The sequence below is a fragment of the Panthera onca genome, chromosome A2, assembly GCF_046562875.1.
Source record: "Panthera onca isolate mPanOnc1 chromosome A2, mPanOnc1 haplotype 2, whole genome shotgun sequence".
NCBI classification, from domain to species: domain Eukaryota; kingdom Metazoa; phylum Chordata; class Mammalia; order Carnivora; family Felidae; genus Panthera; species Panthera onca.
The window spans coordinates 77,675,572-77,692,029 of NC_138340.1; the positions used below are offsets into that span (position 1 = coordinate 77,675,572).

The 16,458-nt window shown below is 40.0% G+C and overlaps 1 protein-coding gene and 1 pseudogene across 1 annotated transcript in view; one reads left to right on the top strand and one right to left on the bottom strand.

Annotated features, from left to right (window-relative positions):
• The window catches only part of PRKAR2B (protein kinase cAMP-dependent type II regulatory subunit beta), a 100,022-nt gene that overhangs the window by 70,027 nt on the left and 13,537 nt on the right, over positions 1–16,458 (bottom strand). The window contains exon 2 of the mRNA XM_060633777.3: positions 4,078–4,113. Within this exon, the coding sequence (XP_060489760.1) occupies positions 4,078–4,113 (36 nt within the window). The remainder of the gene's footprint in view (positions 1–4,077; positions 4,114–16,458) is intronic.
• On the top strand, positions 2,379–3,148 carry LOC132679851 (thioredoxin-related transmembrane protein 2 pseudogene; annotated as a pseudogene).

The window sequence follows — 16,458 nt, forward strand, 5'->3', positions numbered from 1 at the left end:
AATTACTCAGGTTGAAATATTCATTTTTGAAAGATGGAGTATGAATAGCAAAAGCCAAAACCTCAAAGATTTAGAGAACTCAGCCACAAGTTGAGAAATACACTGTAACATATTCTGTTTTCACTCAATCAACAGCGACTGATTACCTAGCAATACCCATAGCATGTTATATCATGTTACACAGGAGTTACTGTTGTGATTATTATTTAAAAATAGTGAATAAGAAAAAAACTCTTATCACATAAGCTTCTGGTTGATTTTACCTGACTTATTTTTTTTGAAATTAAAGGTCTTACATAAGTTTTATAGTTTATTTCTGAAAAGAAAATTTATTTCTGAAATAAAACTCCATCAGAAAAAGATATCCTAAGAATTATTGTTAATGACCAAGTATGAAGTTCTACATTTTAAGCAGACATTTATTATTTTCAGGAAATGATACTTTAAAAGAAACTGACATATATCTCTACTACTAAATTAAGTTACTTTGAGCCACTAAATTAACAAAGAGAACTACAGAATTTCCTCCTCGGGATGGCTTAAGACTGTTCGAATATTCTTCTTTCCTGGAATAGTTTTAGACAAACTTCTATAAAAAAATTAGAAAGTCAAATAAATTACAGACATGTAGATGATTAACAGGTCCCATTCCTTTTTTTCCTTCTTATAGCACTGCTCTTTTTATCTAAGGTAGTAAATATAATTTTATTTTCCTTGCCTGAAAGATTGAAGATGTACATAAAATGCTTAGCACAGGGGGTCTCCAAAAGCTGGTTGGTCCTCTCTTCCTTCCATGTCAAGATTCATTCTCATAATGAGTTTCAACATGTTATATTACTAGGGTAACAATTTTTACTCCTTTTGAGGCTTATTGCTGTACATAGTACAACCCTTAAGCTTGACATCATCCTGTTTGTTTTTCTTGAAGTCAGATTGTTTCCTGACATTTCCTATTGCCCGTGATTCTAGGAATAAGCACAACGTTTGGCTTTAATGAGTGTTTCTTTGCTGGCATTCCACCTTCTCTACATTTCCAACCAAGTCTTCCCAAGATACACCGGACACAGACTTGGTGGTAGAGATACGAAAATAATGGTGCTTCAAAATTTACCTACATGCTGGAGCCCCTGATTTATCAGTTGATGAGAAGTATACTGTACAACGAACACTAACGCAACTTGCCCAGATATAAATGTCTCATATCACACAGTTTGAGACAGAAAAGGGGACAATTTAATCTAAAACTCCTAAACTATGTGGCTGTGGAAAGAATTTTACAAGAAGACAAGGTACCACACTACAGATTCCATCTTATTGCTCCTCTCTTTTGCCACCACTGCTCATAAAAGACCACATCCCTGCCCTGGAGCACCTTCACACTTGATGGCTCTACTCTGGGATAACGTCTGATGCCTTGCTGACATAAAGCCTAATTCCTCACTCCACAAAAGCCATTACAATCCGCTCTTTGTTTGCAACATTTAAAATAAGTATGTCTTCAGCATACAAAAAGCTCAGGAGAATGAAGTAGATACTATCCCCACACAGCACATCTACTTAATCCCTGCCTCTTTCCTCACAGATTTGGTCACTACAGAATAAGAATAAATTGTACCAGTAATTGCCGGCAGATAAAAAATAAAACTTAACCTTAAAACACCTTTAATAATACAGCACAGATGGAAATGAGGCGATTTTATGAAATAAATTACTCATCTGTGTTATGTAAATGTCAAAACTGATGTGTCTGAAACATCTACCTTATGTTTTTCAACAACAACAAAAAAATTCTAGTCATATTTAAAAGAAAGAGTAATTTTCTCAAATCAAACCTAGCAGTGTCATTTGTCTTCAGAGAAGGCACTCCACGGAAGTAACTTTTCCAAATAGTTGATCCGCTTCAATGCCCAAACTCACTTTACTTAAACCATTTTGGACAGAAATGTTCTCAACTGTGTCCAGTATTCCCTACCAATGCAGGTAGTGCACCGTACCAAGAATCTAATTCAAGCACTCTTGAGTGGCGAAGGTCTATCACTGTGACTAGGCATTCGGTTCCTAAGATATCTCTAAGACAGCAAGAGCCTCAGGGGCATTAACAAATGTAAAGCAATTAGCTCCTATTCCAAGTGGCCTCAGGATGACAAGTTCTCCCACCCGTATTTTCAGAGTTATCCTGTCCCTTCTTAAAAACTCTCATCCACCACTGTTTCTAGGGTGTCCTTTACCCATCTTCTAAATCACTGCTTCTGAACTGTGGCTGGGACATCAGCTAACCATGTAGACAATAACTGATCAAGAGCAGGAATAAAACTGGGGTGAGGGTCTCCATTTAAAAAGGTGCATTGGGGGTCTCCCCACGCAATGAGAAGACGGCAACCTGTGTGACTTTGACTGGAAAGAAGGAGAGATCCTGATGTTCCTCAGTGCCACCAGGATGATGAAGAACCACAGATCTATCACTGTGGAGCAACATACAGGCAACAACTTCATGTTTAGTAAAGTGGCCAATGCAATTCTTTTCTTCCGTCTGGATTTTCGTATGGGCCTGCTTTACATCACACTTCGCATAGTGTTCCTGATGACATGCAAGCCCCTCCCCCCCCTCCACCCCAGCCGGATATGGGCCCTGAGTATATCAAGTACTTCAATGACAAAACCATTGATGAAGAGCTGGAGTGGAAAAGGAGGGTCACCTAGATTGTGGAGTTCTTTGCCAATTGGTCTAATGACTGCCAGTCGTTTGCTCCTATCTATGCTTACCTCTCCCTCAAGTATAACTGTACAGGGCTAAATTTGGGGAAGGTGGACGTTGGACGCTACACTGATGTTAGTACACGGTACAAAGTGAGCATGTCGCCCCTTGCCAAGCAGCTCCCTACTCTGATCCTGTTCCCAGGTAGCAAGGAGGTCATGCAGCGGCCACAGATTGACAAAAAAGGATGAGCTGTCTCTTGCACCTTCTGAGGAGAATGTGATCCAAGAATTCAACTTGAATGAGCTGTATCAAAGGGCCAAGAAGCTATCAAAGGCTGGAGATCACATCCCTGAGGAGCAGCCTGTGGCCCCAACCAACACGGAAGCACCAGACAGGAAAGCAAGAAGGACAAATAGAATCCCTGCCTTGTCAGTGCTTCCTCACCTTTGAGGTCCTGCCCCTTCCTTAACCACAGGCCCTGCCTGAGGCCTGGGCCTTTTATTTATGTTTTCCCTTTGGCTCTGCCTCAGTTAGGCAGGGTGCTGCTTCTGATTTTAAGGAGGCTTTCAGGGAATTGACAGGAACCCTCAGGGAAGGCCTCCACTGCTGTGGCCAACTTTCACTGGAAGGAGGGAGAGATCTCTGATGATGGGAGGAGGAAATGCTTGCCTTCCAAGCTTGGGTCAGAGTATCAGCTGCTGTCCACCACTCACATGTCTCCATCGGGCAGTGTTTTCATCCTTCCTCTTAGTGGACCTGCACAGTCTGCCTAGATTATATTAAACCTAACAGAAAAGGCCTAGGTATGGAGTCTGCACTAGGATTTTTCCCTCAAGGATCCTTACTTCTTTAGGCATTTCTGGCTTGGTCTGTGGCCTTCATTAATAAGGCTAACTTTGTCACTGGTCCCCAGGAGAAACCTTTAACCACTGAATTTACTCATTGGAGATAGTTTTGAATAATCCCCATAATTTTTGGAGTTTGGGAGGAAAAGGCATAGGTTTGAGACGTTCCTTTGTATGGTGGGGCTCAGGAGAAAGCCCTTGGGCAGGTATGAGGTTTCACTTAGTCTCCTACTTCCAACAACCAGTTGATGGTTTTCAATAATAAAGAGACTGGGATTTCCTTTAAAAAAAAAAAAAAAAGGTGCATTAGCTCCAATGCACCGTCTGATTATAAGTTTAAACACTGAGAGGACATTTCCAATTATTTCCTAGTTCTTGATTACATCACATGGTTTTGTTTTCAGGGAAAATGACCGACAAATAAATCATTACTCCACAGTAATTATTCTCACCATACCTTCTTGTCCAATACCACTATTATTAGTTAAGAAATGTCACCATTAATAAGTAAAATCACAATACAGGCTGGCTTACCTGACGCGCGCCTTGTGAATCGGTTTATTACCGGAGCTAAAAGAAAAAAACAAAACAATATGATTACATATTATTATACGTATTATTACATAAGTTAATAGAGGAAAAATAAGAATAAATAATGCAAAAGGAAGTGTCACAAATATATGAAAATTAAATGTTTAAATTCAATAGTAGCCAAGAAATTAAAATTAAAATTTCACCTGTTAAATTAGTCTCCCACAAAACACTTTAAATTTTAAAAAATCCCAAGTTTTGGATGGCTGAAACTACTTGACTAGGGATCTCTATGTAAATCTACATAATATCTTTGGAAACAACTTGGCAATCACATCAAGGACCATGCAGGGTTTGTGTGTGTCTCCACTTTTAGAGATTTATCTAACAGAAATACTACTAGGGAAAGAAAAATCAATATGTCTTATAAAAGGAGATTTCAAAATACAGGAAACAAGCCTAGCCAACAGAGTCTCTTTTTAAAACAGAGTTGGGGGGCCACAGAGGAGGAGGAATCTATGCACAACCTCATCAGAAAAACCATGACCTTTAAGGAAAAAAACCCTTTCAGCCAGCTGCAAGCCCTCAGCTGGGCGTGAACTTCCTCCTCATCGGGACACCAGAATTCACCTCACTCTGCACTTCAAAAGGAGCCAATGCAGTTGAACAAGCTCAACCCCTTATCTGCATATTAACCCAACCAATCCCAGGTAATTTAGTTTCAATCCCTGTGCTGCACAGAGGACCTGAGAGAACTATACCCTTGGCCCTCTGACTGATAACTCTACCCTGTCCTTTGACCTCCTTGGATCCAGCAACAACCTAGGATTCGGGTTTCTCCCTGAATCTGTGCTTCCTGAATTGCAATTCTAATTAGCCCAAATAAATATCTGTCTGCTTAAACCTTCAGTGGATTCTTTCTTGGTCGACAGGAGACTTCTATGTAGCAGCATCACTTTCACAATGAAAAAAAAAAAGAGAAGACAAAATGAAAAATGCTTATTTACACTGAAATCATTATGAAGTGAAGCACAGTATATCTTTGGTATTCTCAGATTTAATATTTATAGTTCTGATCATTTCTGTGCAGCCCGGAGGTCAAGGCCTCCAAAACGGCATACTAAAGGGTGGTCTGTGGACGTGCATCTCTCACCTGGGAAGCCTACGATGGGCCCGCTGCCCAGACTCAACTCAGGCCTGTTGTTTCCTCCTGCTTTTGCTAACAGTTATGTCAAGAAGTGAGGTTTTCAAGAACTTTATTTCTTGAGATAAGCAGGTAAGGTTGAGGTTCATATTATACACAGAAAGGACATCATGTCCACAGTATATTTCGTGGCAAATGTCATTATATGCTATAATACTTTTTAATACTTCAAAACAGTAATTATAAAAATTGTTTACACTATGGAAATAGGTCAGGTTAAAAAAGAAGACAAAGAAAGGGGTACCCAGAGGGGCTCAGTCAGTTAAGAGTCCGACCCTTGGTTTCAGCTCAGGTCATGATCTCTCCGGGCTGCAGCACCCATTCTCTCTCTCTCTGCCCCTCCCCCACTCACTCGTGCTCTCTCTCAAAATAAATAAATAAACTCAAAAAAAATTCATTAAAAAGACAAAAATTTTATCTGCACCGTGGTTACACTCCATGAAAAATGTGGATGCGTAGGAACTTGTACTAGAACAAAACTGTGTCAAATGTTTTACAGGAACCCTTGCAACAACTGTATTAAATATCAGCGTGGCCATATTACTGATGAGGACATTTTTACAGTAAAGCTCAGAGATACTCATTTGCTTTAGATCACAAAGCCACTCCGTGGCAGAGCTGGAGAATGTGAACCGAGGCACATCTAGCAGCAAAATGCTGCCTCAGAGAAAAGAGAAAGCAAAACTGCTAACTCCTGAAATCACACAATAATAGGTAAATATTTCCTTCCATGTGGATTCCCACTGTTACTAAGGATTAATTTTTTTTTCAAAGTTTAAATTTTTTAAATGTTTATTTATTTTTGAGAGGGAGAGACTGAGCATGAGCAGGGAAGGGACAGAGAGAGAGACAGGGAGATACAGAATTGGAAACAGGCTCCAGGCTCTGAGCTGTCAGCACAGAGCCCGACACAGGTCTTGAACCCACAAACCATGAGATCATAACCTGAGCTGAAGTCGGGCGCTTAACTGACTGAGCCACCCAGGCGCCCCAGGATTAATTCTGTGAAACAATTCACAAGCCCTATGATTAAAATACTACAGTTTACAGAAAATTCTATCTTTCCAGCTGATCAAGGGAGATAAAGTTACCATTATGTATATACCACAATAATTTAACCATATATTTGCAAAGTGACAAATTACTTCTATTAAAAAACCTTTCATCGGGTAAACTGAATGTTATGTATATTTACCACATAAAGGAAAAAGTTTTCTTAGACACTTTCAAACCCCTTTTTCACATCACCTTCAGAACCTAGTCTAGATTTCGAAAGCCTCCCTGGCAAACTCCAAGGACAGAGAACAGAGAGAGTGCAAAACATTTCCACCCCAGGAATGCTGAGAAGAGATAGTGCAGGCAAACAAAGACATGAGGAAGGCAAAAAAACCTATCTCAGCCTTGCAGCAAAAATAGAGTAGACATTCCCCTCTTGCTCTCTCCAGGCTCTTGAGACAATGAAATCACAGCACTAGTAGTTTCTGATCTGAAATGTTGGGAAGTCTTTGTTCTCTTGGGATCCCTTAGGTTTCTACATCTTTCTGAAGTGTTTAAGGCAGAGATTTGCAACACAAGTGCCATCACCATCTAGAAAGTGTATTCTAATTTTGTGGAGGCATTTTTTTCCAATTGTCAAAGTAATTCAGAGGACGTCCTTGGCATCTGGTGGACAATGCAGAACCAACAACTGTCCTGAATCTCACCACTCTGTCCTGCACTGCTTTCAAGTATCCCACTGGATATTCAGATTGGCAAAAAAAGTCAACTTATAACCATCAGAACCTCGATCATTCCAATGTTTATATATAAACACCATTATTTTACACAGTTTTAATATACATTACATTTGCCACAACTCCCCCATAAATCAAAAAGATTTTGTAGGATTTGTTTGCATTTTGGTTTTTTTTTTTTGGAATTTTACTAATAGACATTCATCATTTCAAAAAATCATGTCATTGGGATGCCTGGGTAGCTCAGTCTGTTAAGCATCATCAGACTCTTGATTTTGGCTCAGGTCATGAACTCACGGTTTGTGAGATTCAGCCCTGCATCGGGCTCTACTTGGACTGCATGGAGCCTGCTTGGGATTCTTTCTCTCTCTCTCTCTCTCTCTCTCTCTCTCCCCTGCTCACACACACTCTCTCTCTCAAGATAAAGAAATAAACATTAAAAAAAAAATCATGTCATTGCAGCAATGCCACTTCAGGTATCTGAGTCACCAGTACTAAATGACCACATACATACTGAAGTCCACACCTGCTGGTATACACTTTACTTACTATGGATTACTTTCCTTTATTTCTCCTTTATATTTTTGCTAGAAATTGTATCAATTTTTAAACTGTGAGTAGACAAGTTATATGACTATCATTTCTACCTCCCAATAGTGAATGGGACATGGTATCGGGGCAATTAAGGAGATGAGAGCACCAGGCAAGTGATATGTAGTAGTCAAGGTAAACACTGGGTTCTGACAACAATTACCAAGAACTCAATCCCTTATATCCATATCCTTCCATACCCGTTTGCAGGGACGAAGCACAAGTGTTTCTTGCACAGTTTTGGCCAACTGATCGCAACCTCAGGGCGCCTGGGTAGCTCCGTGGGTTGAGCATCCAACTTCAGGAGCTCAGGTCATGATCTTGTGGTTTGTGAGTTCAAGCTCCACATCAGACTCTGGATCCTCTGTCCCCCTCTTTCTCTGCCCCTTCCCCACTCATGAGTGCTCTCTCAAAAATAAACATTAAGAAAAAAAAACTAATAGTAATCTCCACAATCTCTCTAGATTTTTTAGTCTAGCTACCAAAATGAGGAAGAAGGTTGTGATTCAGGATGGGAGTCTTGCTGTGAAGAAAGCAATGTACATCTGGGCCCAGTGTGCCTGTGTTCTCTCTCAGGAACTAGGTACAGAGAAGGGGAGTAGGAGGGAGGTGAGGAAGGACACTGCCAATATCCGGTTAACTCTTTCAACGAGGGCTGCCACACAAGGGCAGGGTAACCAACTGGATGTCAGGAGGCCTGCCCTAACTGGGGCCACGCCCCAACACCTTCCGTGACACCTGGGATGGATAGTGTAACTTTGACTTCAATTCTCAACTTCTAAAATATGAAAAATAAGACCTGCCGGCTTCCTTTCACAGGGGGTTTTAAGAAAGAATTTTAAAAGAACTTCAGAGGGGTGCCTGCGTGGCTCAGTCGGATAAGCGCCCGACTTCGGTTCAGGCCATGATCTCATGGTTTGTGGGTTCAAGCCCCATATTGGGCACTGTGCTGACAGCTCAGGGCCTGGAGCCTGCTTCAAATTCTGTGTCTCCCTCTCTGTCTGCCCCTTCCCCACTCGCACTCTGTCTCTGTCTCTCAAAAATGAATAAACACTAAAAAAAATTTTTAAGAACTTCAGAAAAGAATTAAAAAAACTAAAACAAAGAACTTAAAAAAAGAAAACATCTTTGAAAATGCCTATAAATTCTAAATTCCTATTCAAATATAAGAAACTGATGTTTATTTACTGTGAGTTACTATGACCAATTTTAATATTACCATTTTTCGAAACATAGTAAGTAGACAGCAGTATAAACTCACAAAAGAAAAGGTTAACAGATGATGTTTCCAAATATGACAAGTCAAATTAAGTTTTCCCAGACTCCTGGTTTCCATCTTCAGATTTTCCTATTCTGTGGATGCTCTGTGTGCATTTACTTACACACACACACACACACAATACTGTAGACTAGAAGAATACAAAAGGAAAAAAATAGGAAATGTATCATCTGTCTGAAAAAGCAAGCAAATATGATTTACAAAACTCCTAGCATTTTTTTTTTTTTTTTGAGAGAGAGCAAGTGCATGTGAATGGGGGAGAATCCCATAGAGAGAGAATCCCAAACAGGCTCAGCACACAGTCCGACACAGGGCTCGATCCCATGACTGCAGGATCATGACCTGAGCCAAAATCAAGAGTCAGACACTCAAACAACTGAGCTACCCACGCATCACCAACTCCTAACACTTCTAAGGGATATTCTCTATGATCTTAGTGAATGCTCAAAGAAAAATATGGCAATATTCATATAGGTTTGACTTTCTCCCAACTGCCATTCCAGTGGAATACTGAAGAGTCCTATGTTCCTGTATCTACAAGCTTGTCTAACCAGTGATCTCCTCCATTCCCAGACTATATTCCACTGGATTAGTCTTAATTCCTCTGCTCTCAGGAGACCCAGAAGTATAACTGATTCGAGCCTTCTTTAATCTCAGAGTGTCCTTACAAGAAAATTGCTCTATTATTTGAGGTAACCTGAATGAGTCTCTCTATTCCTGGCAGTGAAAACAGCTTCCCACACCTGTGACTCAAGCTCAACTGGTGCCAGCAGCAGCTGCTTATCTCCTCACCTCTTCAAGGCCCTTGGTCAAAGCCAAAGCTTTGAGACAAAAGGCGCTAAGTAAACACCCACAGGGCAGGAATCAATAAACTCTGCGAAGTAAACAGAACAAGTCTCCTTGTCCCACTCATTTTACTGCTTTAGGGAATGTGGATGCAGGGCACTGGACACACAAAAGCCCGTCCCTGAAGAGCTTGACCAAGTCCAGTCGTATTTTCAAATAAAATGACTGAAGGATTTACACCATGCCAAGCAGCTACCCAACCAAAAAATTCAGGTAAATTCCACAGAAGATTTTTTTTTTTAATTTTTTTTTTTTTTTTAACGTTTATTTATTTTTGAGACAGAGAGAGACAGAGCATGAACGGGGGAGGGTCAGAGAGAGGGAGACACAGAATCCGAAACAGGCTCCAGGCTCTGAGCTGTCAGCACAGAGCCCGACGCGGGGCTCGAATCCACAGACAGTGAGATCGTGACCTGAGCCGAAGTCGGAGGCTTAGCCGACTGAGCCACCCAGGCGCCCCCAGAAGATTTTTAAATAAACTTAAATTCTTTAAGTTTTTAAGTATGATCCAATGAGTTTGGTCTTCAAAAAATGAAAGCCAGATTGACAGAAGTGCATAGTTTACATCTCTGAGCATACGACTGTGAAGGAGGCGCCAAGTTAAAGAAATAAGAGCTCTGGGGCGCCTGGGTGGTTCACTAATGGTGATGGGTTCAAACAATGTAATGGAACACATTGTAGCAATTTAAATAATTTATTGTTGGGGCACCTGGGTGGCTCAGTAGGTTAAACATCCGACTTCGGCTCAGGTCATGATTTCACAGTTTGTGGGTTCAAGCCCCGTGTCGGGCTCTGTGATGACAGCACAGAGCCTGGAGCCTGCTTCGGATTCTGTGTCTCCCTTTCTCTCTGCCCCTCCCCAACTCGGGCACCTCATGTTCTCTCTCTCTCACACGAAAATAAACATTAAAAAAAAGAGGAAGAAGAAGAAAGAGACCTGAGTTGTGTCTATGGTCATTAAATACACACACACACACACACACAAAATCATACTGTCTATATTGGAGCCACATTAGCAAAATGGAGCTTTTGCAGAAAAGTGTTCATATACCCTGAAATGAGATATACAGAGTAGTCTCGGAATCAACTAAGTAATTAGCATCCCTATTCTCCTATTAGCTGCCTTTTCTAGCAATACACACTTTCTGAATCTGTTAACTGTCTAAATAAAAGATTCTGGAAATTATGTAAATTGAGACCATGTTAGCTAATTATTTTTGACACAGTAAACACTTAGCTCAAAATGAATTAATTTATCTTATGCTTGTGTTTCAAAAATTAAAAGTGAAGTCAGCCTTACCCTTGAACCGAGCAAGAATTAACTTTTTTAAGAAAGACTGACAGCAAAAAAGCAAATAAACAACAAAACCTGAATATTTTGCGAATTAACCTAACAGACACAATTTCAAACTTTCTTACACATGTTTAATTCCTGACACTGAGAAGGACCACTTATTTTCTATATTTTGTCAAAGGATGATGCGATGAGCCCCTGGTCACATTTGCAAATCCTCAGAGATACTCTTACTTGCTGCTGTCCTGTGAGCCTCTGAGTTGGGTTTCCAAGCACACCGGTGCCCACGAACCCACTGGGATTAGGCCTTTAAAGGGGCTCCTGGGTACACTTGGAGGGTACTCTCCAAAGCTTCCCAGTCTTGGGTCTCCAGGAGACACAGATTATGAGCCATGTGCCCTCCAAGTACTTGTGATCAGACATGATGGGAACTGTTGGAGGGGCAGGCATTTGGGGAACCAATTTTCTTCTTCCTTTCTGATTACACAATGTGAGATCAGGTGTCCAACTCACCTGGACATATGGAGCTTGGCTGGAGGCAGGGCAGAGGAGGATGAAAGACAGACACTTGAGCTTTTAGAAAGTGCCAGCTTGAAGGACCACTAAAAAGATGTACATTTTTGTTCTTTCTATTCATACACCAAACTCCTCAAAATATAACTGATATTTTTAAACACCAAGATGATAAACTATAACTATTACACCAGGAAAAGAAACCACTCCTACTTACTTTTGCTTATGAATGAACTTGATTCTCAACTTTTTAATTCATGACAACTTTACCCAAAATGTCCTCTTAGGAGCAGAAAATAACCTTAGGAGAGTCCTAAGGCTGCTAAGCTCATAAATTTACACACAGAACTGAGGCACTGACAATGCCGAGAGAAAGGTTCCCAAACACCTTTAGGATTCTAAAATGTGGGCTCAGAAGAGAAGATATAGGGAAAGGCCATTGTCAAAACTACATAAATTTAATCTCCACTTCTGTGTGTACTGAAACTGTCTCTTCTAAACGTACTTGATTAAATACATGCAAAGGGGATCTTTGTGGAGACTAACGGTCTGTTGGTAAGAGTGAACAATCTAGGGGCACCAGGGTAGCTTAGTTGGTTAAGCACCCAGCTCTTGGTTTCAGCTCAGGTCATGATCTCACAGTTCATGAGTGTGAGCCTTGTGTCGGGCTCTTCACTGAGAGTGCAGAGCCTGCTTGGGATTCTCTCTCTCCCTCTCTCTCTCTGCTCCTCCCTTGCTCATGCATGCTCTTTCTCTCTCTTGCTCTCTCTCTAAAAATAAATAAACTTTTTAAAAAATTTTTTTAAAAAAGTGAACAATCCAGACTAGTTACCAGGAAAAACCCAAAGCTACAAGAGTTCAAAGTGTCACACAACCATAAAGTCACACACACACACACACACACACACACACAAAAACCAGACTCAGAAAGGGGTAATTAAGAAAAATACAATGAAGACAAACTGAGAAAATAATCAGGGATTATGATCAAGGCTGTCTAATAATAAAGGTACAAAAAGCTACATTCAAACCCTCCCCCATGACTTCACAGAGTGAACATGGCCCTGCTATTCCTGTATTTGGCTTGGAGGTCACCACCGAAGCCTCTCGGTGAACACCCAGTGGAAAGCAGCCCCTCCAGTTCCTTTCTAGAGCTCCTCCCAGCGCTCAAAGTGCTATCTCAAGGCATCGAGTGTATTGTGTTTATTGTCAGCTTCCTCCCCCAGTAGTCTGCAAGCTCTGTGAGCAGAGGGTCCTTCCTTGTGTGTCTGCTTCACTACTGTATCCCCAATGTCTAAAACACCGTTGGAAATAAATTAGGTTCAACAAATACCAAATGAATAGTGCCAATGGAAGTTAACATAACAGGTGGACTTCCTGACACCTAACCATTATATGGACAAATTTAAGTGCTATTCATACAAGTATTAAACGTGTAAAACCTGGGGGCGCCTGGGTGGCTCAGTTGGTTAGGTGTCTGACTCTTCATTTTGGCTCAGGATATCATCTCACAGTTCATGAGTTCAAGCCCCACATTGGGCTCTGTGCTGACAGTGCTGAGCCTGCTTGGGATTCTCTAGTCTTCCTCTTTCTCTGCCCCTCCTCTGCTCTCTCTGTTTCTCAAAAATAAAAAAATAAACTGAAAAAAAAATTGTGAAACCTGTAAGTTAAAATACAGTATTGGCTGAAAACACAAAATAGACTTAAAAACAATAGAGCTTAACTAACCTTTAGCTTTTTGTACAAGGAGCAAAAAGCAATCCCATTTATGCCTCATAATTATGAAAACGTAACCCAGATGTTAGTGTCCGACAGAAATAATGAAAAAATTCACAAGATAATCAGTGTAGAAAACACTGGCACTTTTTAATTAAAATGTGGAAAACGACTTCAAGAGCATCCATGTTTCCAATTAAAAAAAAATCAAGATGAAACTGACATACAGGGAAATGCACAATTTGATGAATTTTGACAAATGTATATATGTATGCACCCAACACTCCAATCAAGATACAAACATTTCGCCTAGCTGGTTCAGTCGATAATGTGCAATTCTTTAACTCGGAACTGTAAGTTTGAGCCACACACTGGGTGTAGAGAGTACTTAAAAGTAAAATCTTAAAAAAAAAAAAAAAGATAAACATTTCCAGGCACCATGAGCCCCTTTACACAGTCAATCCTCACTACCCCATAGGGAGCTACTATTAGAATTTCTATCACCACAGTTTAGCTTTGCCTGGCTTTGAATTTCATCTGTTTCATATAAACGTGAGGTTCAGGGGGCGCCTGGGTGGCTCAGTCAGTTAAGCGGCTGACTTTTTTTTTTAATTTTTTTAATGTTTTGTATTTATTATTGAAGGAGAGAGAGAGACAGAGCATGAGCGGGGGAGGAGCAGAGAGAGAGGGAAACACAGAATCCAAAACAGGCTCCAGGCTCTGAGCTGTCAGCACAGAGCCCAACACGGGGCTCGAACTCACGAACTGTGAGATCATGACCCAAGCTAAAATCGGACGCTTAACCGACTGAGCCACCCAGGCGCCCCTAGCGGCTGACTCTTGATTTGGGCTCAGGTCATGATCTCTCTGTTGTGAGATGGAGCCCTGTGGTAGGCTCACGCTAAGCATGGGTGGAGCCTGCTTGAGATTCTCTCTCTCCCTCTCCCCTGCTTGCACACACAGTCTCTCTAAAAACAAAACAAAACAAAAAAACAAAAACACACACAACAAAACAAAAAAACCTAAAAACCTGAGAGTCATTCTAGCTGTTGAAAGGGTCAATAGTTTGTTCTTTTTTTATTGTTGATGGTATTCCACTGTATAAATACATCATAATTTGTTTACCCATTCTCTTGTTGATGGGCATTTGGGTTGTTTCCAGTTTGGGTTATTCTGAATAGTGTCTATAAATATTTATATACAATCCTTTTCGTGAACATATGTGTTTATTTCTCTTGAGTAAATAAGTCAGATGCTTAACCTACTGAGCCACCCATGAGCCCCCATTCACACATATATAGAAAATTGATATTCAAAAATCAGTGGGGAAAAAAGTCAATAAATGATGCATTTTTTTAAATTTTATTTTATTTTTAGGTAATGTCTACACCCAATATGGGGCTTGAACCCACAACCCCAAGATTAAGAGCCACATGTCGCTTTGACCAAGCCAGCTAGGTGCCCCTATGATGTGTATTTTAAAAAATGCAATGAAATTCCCATCCCAAACCATACAGAGAAATAAATTATCACTGTATTAAATCCTTAGGTATGAAACTCAACTTAAAACTTAGGAATTAAGAAGCTTAAAATCAAGAAAGTGCTCAACCAAAATTACCATAAACAACATGAAAAGACAGGCTCAAGACTGTGAGATTTTTCTAATGCATGTTACCCAACAAAGGATTAGTAACCAGAATGAGGAGAAAGAGGAGGATGAGGACGGGGAGGAGGAGGAGGAGGAGGAGGATGGGGAGGAGGAGGAGGGAGAAGAGGAAGAGGAAAAATGGAAGGAAAAGAAGGAAGAAGGAAAGAAATCTTCCTATAAATCAGGAAGAAAAATACAATTAGCAGGATGAGAAAAATAGCACAGAATAAAAAAATTTTCCACAGAAGAGAAACTACAAACATAGTCCATGAACATAATAAAAAGATGCCCAGTGTTACTAGTAATCAGGAAAAAGCAAATTTAATTCACAATGAGATTTTAACATCCATCCTGCTGGCAAAGCTTGTTCAAATCTGATAACATATGTTACCTTGAATGTGGAGGACCAGGAACTCTTCCCCTCTACTGAAAAATAAAGCGGTGTAAACACAACAGTCTGAGGTGTGGTTAAAGCTGTGCACCCCGTACAACCAGCCTTTCCACACTTAAGTATCTACCTACAGCAGCAGTCCTCAAACCTTTTGGTCTCAAAACCTCTTTCCACTCTTAAAAATTATTTGCTTTAATAGGTTATATCCACTGATAATTGTTGTATTAGAAATTAAAATTGATAAATTTAAAATATATTTAAAACTACCAACAACAAAACAATTACATGTTATTATAAATAACGTATTTTTATGGAAAATAACTATTTTCCAAAACAAAACAAAATTCAGTAAAAAGAATGACTCTGTTTTACATTTTTGCAAATCTAACAGAGGACAATTAGGTTCTCATATCAGCTTCTACCTTCAGATGTTTTATATCATACATCATGTACCCTTTGAAAAACTCTACTATACACTTACGACAGAATGGGGGGGGGTAAAAAGCAAAGAACACTATTATTATTATAGTTTTCACCCCACAGACTCCCTGAAAAGGTCTAGAATTGGGAGGGGAATGATTCTTCAAGGGGTCCCAGAACACACTTTGAAAACCACCTTTAAAAACTCTAGTATATGTGCATAACACACATATACACACACAATGTTCACTACAGCACTGTAATGACAACAAATTAGAAACACCCAAAGTTATTTATCAAAGACTAGATAAAGCATCTATTTACACAAAGGTATACTACATAGCAGTATAAATAAAAAATAAAAGTAAAAGTAAAATTTAAAAAATAATGAACTTGGGGCACCTGGGTGACTCAGTCGTTAAGCATCTGACTTTGGCCTCAGGTCATGATCTCATCGTTCTTGAGTTGGAACCCAGAGTTGGGCTCTGTGCTGACAGCTCAGAGCCTGTTGCGGATTCTGTGTGTCCCTCTCTCTCTGCACCTTCCCCGCTCATGCTCTGCCTCTTTGTCTCTCAAAAATAAATGTTAAAAACAATTTTTTTTAAAAATGAACTAAAGCTACACAAATCAACATAACATCATCTCAAAAACTATTCTCAAAAATACAGTGGAAAATTATAATTTACATAAATGAAACTTTTATAAGTGGCGCAATTTATACAGACTTTGAAAATATGCAAAATAGCACT